At 37.8% G+C, this 14,599-nt stretch overlaps 1 protein-coding gene across 3 annotated transcripts in view; it reads right to left on the bottom strand.

The window, feature by feature from the left end:
* The window catches only part of LOC121318697 (phosphorylase b kinase regulatory subunit alpha, skeletal muscle isoform-like), a 34,084-nt gene extending 20,507 nt beyond the window's left edge, over positions 1-13,577 (bottom strand). For 2 of the 3 annotated variants that reach the window (XM_041255647.1, XM_041255648.1), the window contains exons 1-14: positions 12,595-13,577; positions 9,849-10,007; positions 9,387-9,434; positions 7,925-8,093; positions 7,285-7,367; positions 6,357-6,437; positions 5,463-5,561; positions 4,377-4,523; positions 3,399-3,452; positions 3,166-3,288; positions 2,932-3,027; positions 2,296-2,403; positions 1,713-1,791; positions 402-536 (exon numbers count right to left, since the gene is read on the bottom strand). In XM_041255647.1, the coding sequence (XP_041111581.1) occupies positions 402-536; positions 1,713-1,791; positions 2,296-2,403; positions 2,932-3,027; positions 3,166-3,288; positions 3,399-3,452; positions 4,377-4,523; positions 5,463-5,561; positions 6,357-6,437; positions 7,285-7,367; positions 7,925-8,093; positions 9,387-9,434; positions 9,849-10,007; positions 12,595-12,672 (1,459 nt within the window). In that variant the 5' untranslated portion in view covers positions 12,673-13,577. The remainder of the gene's footprint in view (positions 1-401; positions 537-1,712; positions 1,792-2,295; positions 2,404-2,931; positions 3,028-3,165; positions 3,289-3,398; positions 3,453-4,376; positions 4,524-5,462; positions 5,562-6,356; positions 6,438-7,284; positions 7,368-7,924; positions 8,094-9,386; positions 9,435-9,848; positions 10,008-12,594) is intronic. The other variant, XM_041255649.1, reaches the window with a different exon arrangement.
* Between the last annotated feature and the right edge of the window lie 1,022 nt (positions 13,578-14,599).

The following is a 14,599-nucleotide window of genomic DNA, read 5'->3' as shown; positions in this document are numbered from 1 at the left end:
TGTAGTTAGGGGCAGTTACATGATTGTCGAGCTTTTTCTTTTATTCCATTGGAAAAAAACTGAGGCAAATTTTCCAGTTATTTCAAAATATATTCCATTGTGTTTCAGGAGACTAGGAAACAAAGGTATCTATACACAAATCCATTTCTCAAAAGAGATGCAGGGTACGAAGTAGTCAAAACAAGAATAAAGAAATTTAATTAATATCTCCTAGAAATTTATGAATTTATGAAAATTAAACTGAATATACCTTGCACTTTAAGGACGTTAAAGAAGCCTACTGTTTATTCACTAAAATAATCCTGTACAAAGTTCTTGATTATTTTTAAGAACCAAATTTGCCCATTACATCTTCACACAACTTTATTTGGCTCATACGCAGCGTTTAAAAACATACTTACCTAGCCGTGCATAGATGTGGCTGAGGATCCGAGAGGGCTGAAGTCTAATGGGGTAAACATCAGCTACTGTTTGTACATTAAACCCATGCTTCTGTAAGATGGCCTTTATTTCCTCTGTCTCTGCTAGTATGGACACTAAGCATACAAAAGAACACATGAGAAATAAACAATTAACTGGCATGCTTACTGGTATAAAATACATTCTAAAAGCAAAGAATTCAGACAGTGGCCATTCATTTTAAAACATGAGCACTTTTTAAATTTGTATCTATGTATCAATATTAAAATAAGAATAAAAAGCCTACCTAGTGGCATAAGGATAAAGGCAGCTATGATGAAAAGTGTGTAGTGTGTAATATTTGATACAGAATTTTTGTGGATAACAATTCAGTAGTATACAGTGTTGTACCAAATATCAAGAATATTATGGCAATCATATTAAGTCAGAGGACTATGTTAAGGTCACCAACACATAGTATACAGTGTTAATATAATAAATTATCTAGGACCACCAGGAGCTTGTGAGTTGATAACCGCCATAGTAGCAACCATTTCCCAAGATCCAAATCTACTGAACGCCCTGTTACAAAAAAGCACTCTGTAACATTAGCTAACACTCTCAGGAGTTGACTCTGTGGACATGTCAAAATGGCAGAGGTGAACTACCAGTGTGCAATGTCCAGTCACATTTGACCAAAACAGTATTGTCTATGCTTGTAGTCACTGTTAATATGTAAATCTTGTTTGCTTTAAAAAGTTTTTCGTACGTTTCCACAAGTACAAGAAATAAACAGTCTTATGTTTTGTAACGGCTGCACCCATTTATGACTGTTATTGTAAATAAACAGAAACTTATGGTCACATACTGTACTAAAAACAGTAACGTTTTGCTACCCCTGCAGTTAAAACGTTTTTTTTTTGTTTTTTTTTAAAGGGGGAGAGTGACATTAACTTCATCATTATTATTAGAAATATTACAATTACTATTAGTATTATTAAAATAAAACATGACATAGGCTACCTCGAATGCTGCTCTCTCCAATCCATAAATGAGCTTTAAATGCAGCATAGGTGTTGTAGGCTATATCACAACAATTCTCAACGTAATTGTCTATCCTCACTAGACTATTCGAGTTCACTGTTGTCACAGCAGCTAACGCTGCAATATGTGTTGCTGAGTATACTGACACATAGGCGTGATGCTGTCTATCTTCCAGAAACTCCTGCAAAACTAACCCCATTGCAACTTTGTCTGCCATTTTTTAAAACAAAAAAGCGCTCTGCTTATTGAACACAGCCCAGGTAACAAACCTTGGACAACCACATCAGGCTTTGGGACTGTAGAGAACTTTCTGTTTAGTGGATCAATTTCACCTGGAGCCAAGAATCCCTTGAAAACAAAGGGAGTGATGAGACAGGGATATGTGACCTGACTGGAGAAAGCAAGCCAGCCTCTCTAAATAGTCATGTGGCAGTTCATGGCAGTGTGTCATGCTTACACTACTGATTTTTAGAACTACATGGTTGAAACTTATTAATAAAACTACCAGAGACCAGCAACCAGGCCTGTGCTAAACATACACATTACGAAGGTGAAACATTTCCCTGCCTGGATCAATAAAAGACAAACACAAAGATTGATAAAAAAATAAATAAAAATCTCCCAACACTGTAGGTTTCTAAACTAAATAACAGAAACACATTCTTGTGTATATTAAAAAATAATTTAACCGATTTTATAGATCAATGCAATACAGTGTATAGGCAGATTAGATACACAGGCATAGGAGTATGGGTAACACAAGTTAAATAAATCTGTAATTCATGAAACATCTTTCTCAATTTTCAAATACTAACATTATAATTTTTTAAAACAAAGAAACCTCGCCATTACCTCTGCCAATAAGCTTCCCACAATATACAAAGACTGTCCCCACATAATGGGCAGCTTTCCCATGGGAACCCTGTCAACGGTGTGAGGGTTCCTGTACTCTTCCTCCACCTGCAAAAGGGATCGGAATTAACGTTCACTGTATACACAATATGAATGCTGCCATTTAAAACAACCACTCACTCTCTATAAAGAAGCACTATTAAAAACACCACTACATGGTGCTACATATAGTAAATACATCTGGATATACAAGCGTGATCAAATCCTATTCTAACAACCAACTTTTACTTCATTCAAAATTTCATGATCATAAGCTCTGAGATTGTACAGATTTCTTTGCAGCGCTCCTGATAAGCTGTGTATTGGGTGTTTTACACATTGAAAAATATGAATTACATATGACATTTAAATGCAATACGCATAGGAATTTTGCTGCACAGCTTGAGTTTGCATGTTATCAAGGTTCTTGTACTGCATTGGTTCCTGCCATCTCAATGGTCAATTGTGAATATACTGCATGCGGTAACTTGAGAATGCATCACAGAAGTGCCGGGGAAGCGAACTGTAGGAATTGCCGGAACTGGGAATTGCCGGAAACACGTGACCAATAAGTACATTTTTAAACTGATTTCTAACCCTGTCAGGAGGGACGCTGTAAAGCTCTGGTACTAGTCGTATTCCATTCTTTCCTTTAATCAGAATTCCTTCCAGAGCATCTCTGTACTCCTGAACCTGTATGACAAAAACCAGAACAGCTTTGATTTAGCGTCTAACATCATTACAAACAGCAAGCAACAGTACAGTATAGAAACACTGTTAAAGCTGAGCACTGTTGAATCTGGCATGGTTCTGAAAAGCAGGAATGTTTACCTGCTCAGGACTATTACTGAAGATGCCATCCAGAATGAGATAGGTCCAAAACAAGGGCCATTCACACTCGATGTTCTCAAACAGCTTTAGTTCAGCAGGCTCATAGTACAGCCTATTGGGGTCCTAGTGGAAACAAAATGAATGTAACAGTTGCTAATATTTTTTTTTTTTTCAATAACGACTGAAACAACAATATGGCTGATTTATTAGTTACATGATTCATTTATTTATACCTCTTTTGGAGTTTTGTGTCCATCTCTAAGGAACCGGCAGCAACCATACCGGCCCTGCAAGAAAATCACAACAATAAAACAAGGAAAAAAACAACCAAAAAAGGTAAATGTTTGTACACTCATGAAATACTTGAATGGCCTGTTGATATACACATAAACTGCAGAAGACTTGTCCAAAACTGTCCATAGTTGCCAATGTTAATAATTGCGTTGATACAAATATTTCTTATTTTATACTACAGGATTGTTTGTCCCTGCTAATAAATAACCAACTGTTCTTTATTTATTATCAATGGAAAAAGTCCCATTAAAAATTATATTCAACGTCAACAAAAAAAGGGTTCCACTATTAGCTTTCTGATTGCCTGTTGGCGATCACATAACCTTGAAGGAATGCAATACCACACAGCTCAGATCTAATTTAGTAATCACAGCGAACACTGAATTTTGTGACCTTAAAATCCAGGGTGTGGATTTTGTACCGAGGGCATGCAGTAACTTAATAACTGCTGCACACCCTGTCGTGTGATATTACTTACTTCGACAAAGTCAAGCGATTTGAACAATGGTAGTAATACAGTAACAGCCCTTACAAAAGCCTAGCAGTCATTTTGCAGTTTTCCTGTGCTTCTGCCATGGTTATAATATGCATCTTACTTTGACAGGATTTATTTTCTTTACCGTTCCTCTATGGACTTTACAATGCTTGCCTGTTCTTTACCATGCTTTCACTATGTTTTATTATATTTTGCTATGCTTTTACTATGGAAATCTTTTTCAAGGGAGGAGTATCCAACTGCAGAAAAGTGACATAGTCTCTGATACTCTTGGGAAATATCACATTATATGACCCAGAAAGCCAGCTTGTGGTCTGCAAGTGTCTGAAGGACTTTACAGACCAGACCAACTGTTACTGTAATTTTAAAAAAGGGATAATGAAACCCTGGAATAGCACACACAAAGTGCACCAAAACTGACCTGTAATTTTGAAATTATTTCCTCCTTTGTTATATTTACGAGCCGAATATCTTCCACTGCAAAGGCTGGGTATGAGATAACTGAAAGGATGCCTGCGTCAATTTCTTTTGAGTTTGAAGCCCTTGGCAACATTGAATGAAGAATTGACTGGAATATAATGAAAAGAACATGACCCTATTAACAAATGGGGGTTTGCATAGCAACTCAAATTCCACAACTTTCAGTCAAGCTCTGCTTCTATTATCAAACTTCATCAGCTACTTGATCAGTTTAGCTTTGATTATCTAATATGAAGAGGGCATTACACAGAAATATTATGTACAAGTACTATATAAAGTGAATGGTCAGTCACCAGCCAGAAAATAATTTTTGGGGTAAAATACAAAACAAATGCTCCACCCAGTCATTTAGCATTGTCAGTAAAGTAATGATACTTTATCCCTAACTAGACAAATGGATGCATGCAGACTGACTACAGATTATTATTATTTTCTGTTTTCTAAAACCACGTACAGGAATGAAGGTCAAAGTTTGCACATGTGCAGTACGCTATCGGAATAAGTTTTCCGAAAAGTGCTTTTACATGATACATATTTTCGTAGCTTTTGGAATTTAACTGGAAATTTCTAGGTGCTGTTTTTCAAAAACTGACTTTCAGAATATTCCGATACATTTTCCGAAAACTGTGTTTACATGACTTTTGATATCTGAATTAGTTTTCCGAAAACTATCGGAATTCTTATGCTCATGTAAATGCACTGACTGATTTGTAGATTTTCATTATAAATGAAGGGCATTCTGGAATATGATAACCTAATAATCTTGTGCTTAAGGCAGTACAGAACAATTTCAATGACTACTAGATATTTGACTCTCAATACATAGCTAAAGGTGCGACATGTGCATTGGTAAGACTTCCTTTGTATCAGAGTTGGAGCCATTATTGATTGAAAAAACAAGTTGTATGGATATGGTACATCATGGTATTGCTTTATTCACTGTATTGCTGTATACACACGTTTGTAGTGCTGAAAGAAATCTTAATGTGATAGCAGGATTTTTTCAACAGTATAGTGCAGTCGTTACCTGACAGTGCTCCACTTCATCAGATAGAGCATGAACTACTGATGCAGGCCCACCGTTAGCACCAAACAGGTTCAGTTCATCTAAGGCTTCCAGTGCTGCCTGTAGATACAGACAATACATCTGATGTATTCTATAGCATTTACAAAATTCCAAAACACCGATTCATCTGGTGTAAATGGTCCGCTGCCATGTATTCTGAAATCTATAAAACCTGTATCTCCCCGAAAGGCACAATAAAACACCTTGCACACATGTTACACTCAATGTGTGCCTCCCTGGCTGCTCCTATTGAAAGTACTCTGGCTGGTGTTCCTCACTTTTTTTGTCCAGTCCTTGTATACATCTTCAGTGTGAAAAAGTTTTTTAAAAAGTACATGTTGACGGGTTTAAAAGTTTACTCTCGTTTTGCTCGCCTTTGTTTTGTGCACATCTAAACTTTCCTTGAATGTGTTTAGTTTCCTTTTGGCCATTTCAACATTAACAATTATATAACTCCCTAACATCCAACCACACCAGTATTCTTATTGAAAGCTTTGTTTAACTTTTAAAAACTTTTTTTAACCTCTGATGTAATTTCCTGTGGTGTACCAACAACTGTCCTCTGCTTAAACTGTTTTTCTCAGACAGCATTCTGTGCAGAATAGTCATGTGCTGAGCTCCACAACCTTGACAATACAAGCACTGATAAATCAAAAGGTAGAACCATTCATTTCAAGTTTCATTTTAAATAGCACTTTGATGTAGTAGTATATCTTCCCATACGCTGTATAATGTGTCATTTTAAGGTCATTAATATGCATCACAAGAAGGGAAAATTTGCACGCAATGTTGGTAAACTTTTTTGGTTAAACTATAAGACCTATAAATATTCCCTTTAAATTAGGGTTAGCTTACTTTAGCCATGCCTACTGAACTGGCATTGAGTTCTGGGATTCCCTGGTTTGTCTTGTCTCCTCGTTCCCACATGCCATAGTCCTGTAGATAAACAAAGAAAACCAGTGTCTTAAAAAATATATAGTGCAGATAAATATACAAATAAAGGGGAATGCATTTCTGTACAGTTCCCTCTAATTAAGAAACAAATGTGTTCAGTTAGTGACTGAAGCATGAAATTTGGTAAGAGTGTACTTGTGTGTAGATTCATAAAAAAATCCTTCAAGAGGGACATAAAGTACGCCAGTTTCCCTACATAATACATTCATTTGAATAGCTGTCAGTTACAAAATAGTTTGAATTGATGTATGGTCTTCTGAAATAGTAGGTCAAAAACATCAACTTTACTGATAAAAAACAGACGGTTTCACAGACCCAATTAGCATTAATCTTGTAAGCATCAGTTGGATCTGTGAAACCAGCCGTAATACTTCAATTAAGTCTTTGGTAGATATTGCTGTAAATTATACTATGTATACACACAAAACTGCATGGGGTCGTGTGATATGGGAAATATCAACTGGATAGGCCCATTGAACAAAACTGCTCACTAGTTAATATATACAGAATATAGGGTACAAGCTATGATACAAGACAATATCCACCCCAGGATAAGTCATAGTGGATAATGTTAATGCTAACATTAGAGATGCAGCAGACACAGCTTTATGCCATCAATGCCGCTCCCAGCCAGTGAACAACAGGCCCCAGGAGCGAGGACTCCAAAACCGTACTGTCAGTGGGGAGCTAGGAGCTAAGCTGAAACTACTAAAATCAGAAGACATTTCTTCCAAAACGCATTCAGTTTTTTCATTTACTCTTCAAAAAAGTTTAAGTTTGGTAATAACACCTGATTATAATGACTCTCGCAAACTGCAGGCATACTCACTGCAATTTTATAAGCAGCTTCTATGTAGAACATAAGATTCTGGATGATGTCTACTTCATCCTGAGTGTATATTATGTGAAGACCTTTATTAAAAAAAAAAAAAAAAAAAAAAAGCAGTTTCCAGTTAAGACATTTAAACCATAAACACAAATTTACTGTATAATTCACGAACCCCTGTAAACACAGATCTTAAAAGGGTGATATCCAAGGCTTTACACTCTATTGTCTTACCTACTATTAGTAAGGCTTTTTTTTTTTCAGTTATTACTGATTTAACGATTTCCGTGAAATATACCCATTGCTGTGTAATATGTAGTTCCCTGTGAAGATTCACACTTGTTAAAGAATAGTATAAATATATACATTTTTATCACTTAAAAATAATCACAGCCAACGTTTGCCTTTTTGATGCATTACCTGTTACACTGCATTTAGGAACCTTGCAGTCGGTTCAGTTTGTTTCAGGTAAACGATTGAACACTTTCCATAGAGCGGCACGATTTATTGTAATGTCTTCAATGAAAAATGAGACCGTCTGCATCAAAGATCTGAAATATTTGTGCTAAACATTGGTCTGTCCAACACAAGATGGGACATTTCATGAACTTAATCATTTCTACATGCATGCTTTGATTCATACCTGAAGCTGTCATCTGGGCTACAAAGAGCAGATAAAGGGAGGTGGCGTCAACTTGTAGGTGGCCCCACTGATCGTCCCCCACCACAGTGGCACATGTTTTGATGCTGTACTTCGCATGGAGGGCATCCATAGGACTCTGACTGTACTTAAACTTCTCCACTTTCTCCAGCTTTTCAAATGAAGAAACAATATAGTAAAAATCAAATAAAATCATTAAAATAATGTATCTACTCATTATTCACTGTCCAAGCTCAATCCAAGAAAAAAAAACCATGGGAACTAAAAACAGCATTTTATTGCGAGTCATAGAATAAAGCTTGTAAAGAAAGTGAGCAGTCTGTATCATTAATATGGTCAGAAGGCTGAGAGAATATGACACTGAAACAACAATGACAGCATTCCATACTCATACACCGTTGATAGATGAAATGGTAGCTGTATTGGTCCAGAGATGATAAACAAAGAGAAGGCGATGTGACACCTTTTATTGGACTAACTAAATAATTATTCACAAGCTTTCAAGACCCCAAAGGTCTCTTCTTCAGATGAAAGTAGGACAATCTCTCTTTCCTGCATTTACCTGAAGAGACCTTTGAGGACTTGAAAGCTCGTGAATAATTATTATTTAGTTAGTCCAATAAAAGGTATCACATCTCCTTCTCTTTGTCTATAAACTCATACATCAATTGTAATTTTTATCTACACATGTACAGAAGCTTATACTAATCTTTGACTGCCCTGAGCACTGCTCACCACTGTTAATGTTAAGGCAAGCTTGTTAACTGTACTTGCCCTATAAATGCACCTGCCTAGCAATGTCATCACTGCAGACCTCTGACCTTTCAGAGTTTATTTGAATACTGAGAAGGTAGGGACAAATACTGAAAACTGTGGCTATATTAAAACGTATCCTGCTTTGAATCCCACAAGGTTCCCTTTAGAAACCAGAGGATGAACAAGATGTCAGAAATGCTTGGAATAACACTGTCAACAGGGTGTAGGGCCATCATGGGTAGCCAGGACAACAACAATTCAGCTGCAAGGTGTTGAAATTGTTCTGGAGAGATACATGACCATCCCTGAAGGCAATTAGCTGTAGATACAGTACTGAGTGTCCTTTTGAGATTTAATGCCTTTTAAACCTGTTTTACTCTGAAAAAATTAAACAGCACATGTAAAATAAATAGTGCGTGTGAAAATACATTGGACCTCACGCGTCTGACAAGTGCTGAATAAATGGACTGCAAAGGGTTAAGGAATAGAAAGAAGACAAGCGCTGAACTGACAACAGAACTGGCAGAAGACACAAGTGTCGTTGTCCATCAAATCAACAGTACAAAGGTCACTCTTGAAATCAGGACTTAAGGGAGGTAAGAGGTAAGAATACCTCTTAAGAAAGGGGAACAAGACTAAAAGGCTAAAATAAGCACTATGGAATATGCTTACATATAAAATACCATACCTGCCTCATCATGCACTGAAGAAGCCCCCTCATCAGTTTCACAACGCTCTGTAGAATGAAACACAAACCAGTTACAGGGTACACAGATCTCTTAGTCAGCAACTGTGCCCAGCAGTGACCTTTTAGCTGACCGATGCTGTAATATTATACCAGGCTCACATTATTGCATGGCATTTCCCCTTAACGTTAGTCACGTCAAAACAACACACTGGAGAGGATGGCTTTTCTCAACAGATACTGTATATTCTGCTTTAGTGTATAAAAGGAAATGGTTACTGAAAAAAAACATTCTAAATGGGTTGAAAAATGACAATTGTCAGCCCTGGTCATTTTGATTTCAAAAGAGAGTTTGGAGGAGTACTGAATTTTATAAATAATACAACACAAGTTTAACTGACTGTTAGAATCAAGTTTAGCCCTACTGCATTGCAATGCGAATGTTATTACAGCAGTTGTATGCACCTGTTCAAGCTCGTATGCTTTTGCCTTGTCCTCGTCCCGGTCTGCGTTTTTCCGGTAGGCGAGCGCCAGGGCCCACACAGACAGAATGCTGTACACATTGTCTCGAACCCAGGCGTGCCTCTGCTCTTCACTAGCAGGCAACAGGCCAGTCACTGGATCCTAAAAAAAAACAAAAACAAACAAACAAACATAAGATTCAAACACTTCCAGATTTACATTCTAATAACCACTTTATTCATTTATCTATGTATTTATTTAAACAATACTGTTATACTTTAGTGATTTTGAAAAGTTGCAGATCACTAATAAAGCACTGCCTATTCAATGTGCGCATACTGACTATAGGCCCCAAGTGTACTTTTGTTCTGCTAATCACAGTCTCCATTTAGCACTTAAAGTACAATATCAGACATATGTTAGAGGTGTATTAAAAACATGTACTCTGTTCCATATTTTTAGATAATATCATCAGGAGAAGAGGGTTGTCTGGAATCAAATTATTATTTCCACATATATTATGATAAAATACATGACTGCAAAAAACGTGATGTTAAATAAAATATTTAAATAATGTTTAACCCTAAAATTCGAGGTGATGCAAAACTTTTGGTCATAGCTGTAGATTACAAATAGTAATGCACTGGTGAAACCACATTGAGCATACTGAAAAACTGCAGCTTTGGAGAGACAGAGAGAGTCCATCAAACAGCAACCACAGTAACCCTACAAGGTACGAGCTATGAAGAGTTGAGGGAACTGAATCTAACTGGCCTAGAACAAAGAAGGGTTATGGTTAGACTTGATTATTAACAGACGTCTTATGATCTTTTGCTGATGACATCTTCCTCGTTTACTATGTTGACAGGACATTGTCTATTTTAAAATGAACATGCTGACACAAACGTTTCAGAAACAGGTGCTAGAGACTTGGCCCCTTCACAGTTAGATTTGGCTGCCCTCTTCTACCTCTTTGGAACAGGTACTAATATGCCAATATTATGTTCAAGTTTGTATGGAAACCAGGCAGTTGGAGCAATACAACCTCGCCACAGCTTGAGTATACCTTTTAACGATGGGTAGCCATGAAGGCAGTATAGAGACACCAGTTGCAGATTGTTGATACAAGCACAGAGTACATGTAGTCAAATGTTTCAAACCATACATAGCCTACAGTAGTTCCAGAGTTTCATTCTATAACATACATGTCACTGAGTCAAGTACTTCTACTATTAGGCCACTGGTATCCATGTTACTCCTAATACGTCTCGACTCCCAACAGAGACATTCCAGTGTACAACCAGTAGCAAATGAACTACATTACTTAAAAGGTACAATGATCAAGTAATAAAGGCTCATTACAACCTCTGTGAAAAAATAATGATGGCAGACTCTGGTCCTGCCAACCGTCTTCTTTCAAGAGCATCAAGTAGGCTATGTATTCCTACCTAAGCTAATACAATTCACACCATATAGATGGCTAGCAATACTGTAGATTTGAAAGATGTTTGCTTTCTCTGGTGTTCGTAATGGGGATTGAGGTTTTCATCATGATCAAGAGCACATTGGCAAGGCATGTCCATAAACCTGGTTTACAATCAACTGACTGCAAGACCCAGTGTCAGAACCATCTTTTCCAATTTAAAATCTGAGATTACACACACCCATACACTAATAATCTTTATAGCGCCTTTCATAGTGGGCCACCATCACAAAGTGCTTTATAAGATACCAGACTAGGGTGTGTGAACTATGCATCTGCTGCAGAGTCACTTACAAGAACGTTTCACCAAAAGAGCACAGGGAGGTTAAGTAACTTGCGGAGGGTCGCATAACGTCAGTGGCTGAGCTGGGATTTGAACCGTTTACCTCCTGGTTACAAGCCCTTTTCTTTAACCACTGTACCACGCAGCCTCCTATAACAACTCGTTTTCAGTTTGTTTGGATTTTACGCATACAATAAGATTAATATCTGGCACATTACGCTACAAACCAAATGTCTGGGTTCAAAGTCTGGGTGTGGGGTATATTAAATACCCTCCCCCGCCCCAAATTCTGAGGAAGTCATTGGACTACACCCACTGAACGATGTCCTGAACGGGAATGGCCACATTTTTTGTTTAACGCATCCCAGAAAGTAAACACGTGGCAAACTTTGTACTCATGCTAAATTAGAATGGCTAAAAACTACTATCACGGTGTAAACCAAACATCAGTAAAAAAAAAAAAAAATACACTGAATAATGTTTAAAATTGCTTCTTTTGTCAACATACTGAAAAGGAGACAGTTGTACTGGAGTAATAATACTCCAATCGCCTTTCTTTGTGTTGCCAGAGCAGTCTCATACCGATTATTCATACCGGTGACATTTAAAAGGTGATATGTATCTATAAAAAATATCTAAAAACATAATGTTTGATATGTAAAGATTAATATTGTTTTCTAACGTAATTGACCACTTTTTATGCAAGCAGACCAAACTGAGGAGACATATTATCAGACTGGTGGAATAGCCCTACGTAAATATGAACAAGGCAAATAAGGGTTCAAATGCGTTAGAAAACTGCACAAAAACTAGTCAGTAAATACAAAACGACATACAAGAATGTCACCAATATGTCACGATAATATGCAGCTACAAAACTGTAGTAACACAAACACCACACTTTAAGTTGGTCATGAGCTCATACAGCAATACAGGTGACTATTACTAGCTGTAAAACAAATACAGATCATTTGTGTACTCACCTGGTGACACAGGATGGTCTGTTGCACCAGTCTGGCATAATTATCAAGCTTAACTCCAGAGTTGCTTCGACTTCTCATGTCTTAGCGTGGTTTGGTAGCTTTACAGGTAATTCTCCAAAAGTGGCATATGCAGTTTCACATTAAAAAAAAAAACAGAACATTGCATAAAATAAATAAACACAACTCAACCATGAATAAAGTTTGATTTCGTTTTCTAGGATTTTAAAAAATAAAGCAAGTAAGACTATCCAGTTTCTGATGGTGATAAGAAAGACCTTCACTCAGTTTTGACAGCTTGCTGCTCTTGTTTTGAATTGTTGACGTTCCCGAGTATAAAATGTCAACAACTGCCGGTAAAATAAAGATTCCCTATTTTTATTTATTTATTTTATAGTTTATTTTAAACTAATGCCGCCAGTTTAATTTACATTTTTAAAATAAACAACATGTAATCCGAGAAATATCTGTTCTTAAAAAAAAAAAAAAAAAAAAGCCTTGCAACTGATATCATACGTGACTTTCAAAACTCAAAGTGAACTGCCCTCCGCTTAATCAAACTTTGCGTTATATAGATCCACTGCTCGGGACTTTTGTATGTCATTTATATGTAAAAAAAAAAAAAGCAAACTCCTTTATTCAGTTTGAAAAGCGTGCTTATTTTCTTACGTTTTAATTTCTTTCGGTAAACAAAACAAACAAAAAAAACCCTCTACTGCCAGTTCGTTTCCCTCTTCCCTTTACTTTACAACCCGACTCGCACAGAAACAAAACAGAGCTGACAACGAGCAGGTCCTGGAACTCATACAAAAAATATATATTAAAAAAATTATGATACAAAACCACCTGCACCTAATTTTATACTCTGTACGTCATTTATCTACTTGTTTAATAGCTGTATTTTTCATATATTTTCTTTAGTTTGATGATGTAATATTATTTAACCTTTTTTTTGACCCTGTAAGGACATTCAGGTTTCCCTATCCACTTCTAAGGTCAAAGAGGCACGTGCTTTCGGTGCAAATTGTAAAAGCATGTCTGTTGGCTTATTCCCTATTGACAACTATTACCGAATGGAAAGCGCCCTCTCTGACCGCCAATCACTGAGCATGTATAAAAAAGCTGTCCTATCAGGGCCCTGCTGTGAGGAGGAAGTTCCTCCCACCTCCTGCTGAAGAGGGTCCTCCTCACAGTAGCATATCACCATTTTCTCTCTCACTCCACTGAGAGTGGTTTTAGATTGCCTTGTGTTTTCATTGTTCTGGAATTTGGTTGATTTTGTACAGGTTCGACCTACAAAATTCATACAAAGGGTAAGCTACACCTTTGAGTGTTTTGAGATTGCTCATTGCCTGAGTCTGGTGTCAGTAGTCAGTACTGATTAGAGTTGGTTTCGACCCCTCTGATGAGCTTGGCAAGCAGCCATTATTCTCTTTCACTACCTTGTGTATTTTAATTTACCGTTGATAGAGCTTTTGTGGTGCTGTAGGTTGACCCCGCTGGCTTATGGCGCCGTCCTCTTTGCCAAATTTCTCGGCCTCAACTGCCTTCCAGTTCAGGCCTACACGCCCCTGTCAAGCCTCGGGCTCTCCTAGCGAGCTGCGCTTCCCTTCGACACCGACGCCGATTGACTCGGCTACATCAGCACGGCATCAACCTCGCTCTCCTCGGTGCCAATTGACTCAGCACAGACTGCTCAGCACCGACCGCGCTTCCTTGGCGCTGACGCCAACATCGATGCTGATTGCTAACAAGCTCTGCACTGACGCTTCCAAGAGCTTGCGGAGACAGTGAGGGCCCAGCAGACCATGCTGGAGACCCTGTTGAAGTCTCAGGGTAGACTGCCCCCTACCACCGGGCAGCCCCAGCTTCCCCATTCCCGCTGTCCATCCCCGCTCCCACGAGACCTCCAAAACCAGGCGAGCTGTCATTTACAGCGTTGAGGTCAGACTTGTCACTTCAGTTGGGCAGGCCACAGCAGAGGGGCTCCATACCACCCCTTCCGCAT

The sequence above is a fragment of the Polyodon spathula genome, chromosome 7 (genome assembly GCF_017654505.1).
Source record: "Polyodon spathula isolate WHYD16114869_AA chromosome 7, ASM1765450v1, whole genome shotgun sequence".
In the NCBI taxonomy this organism is placed as follows: Eukaryota; Metazoa; Chordata; class Actinopteri; order Acipenseriformes; family Polyodontidae; genus Polyodon; species Polyodon spathula.
Note: the sequence above shows the minus strand (reverse complement) of the source record. Positions and strands in the feature narration are given on the sequence as shown.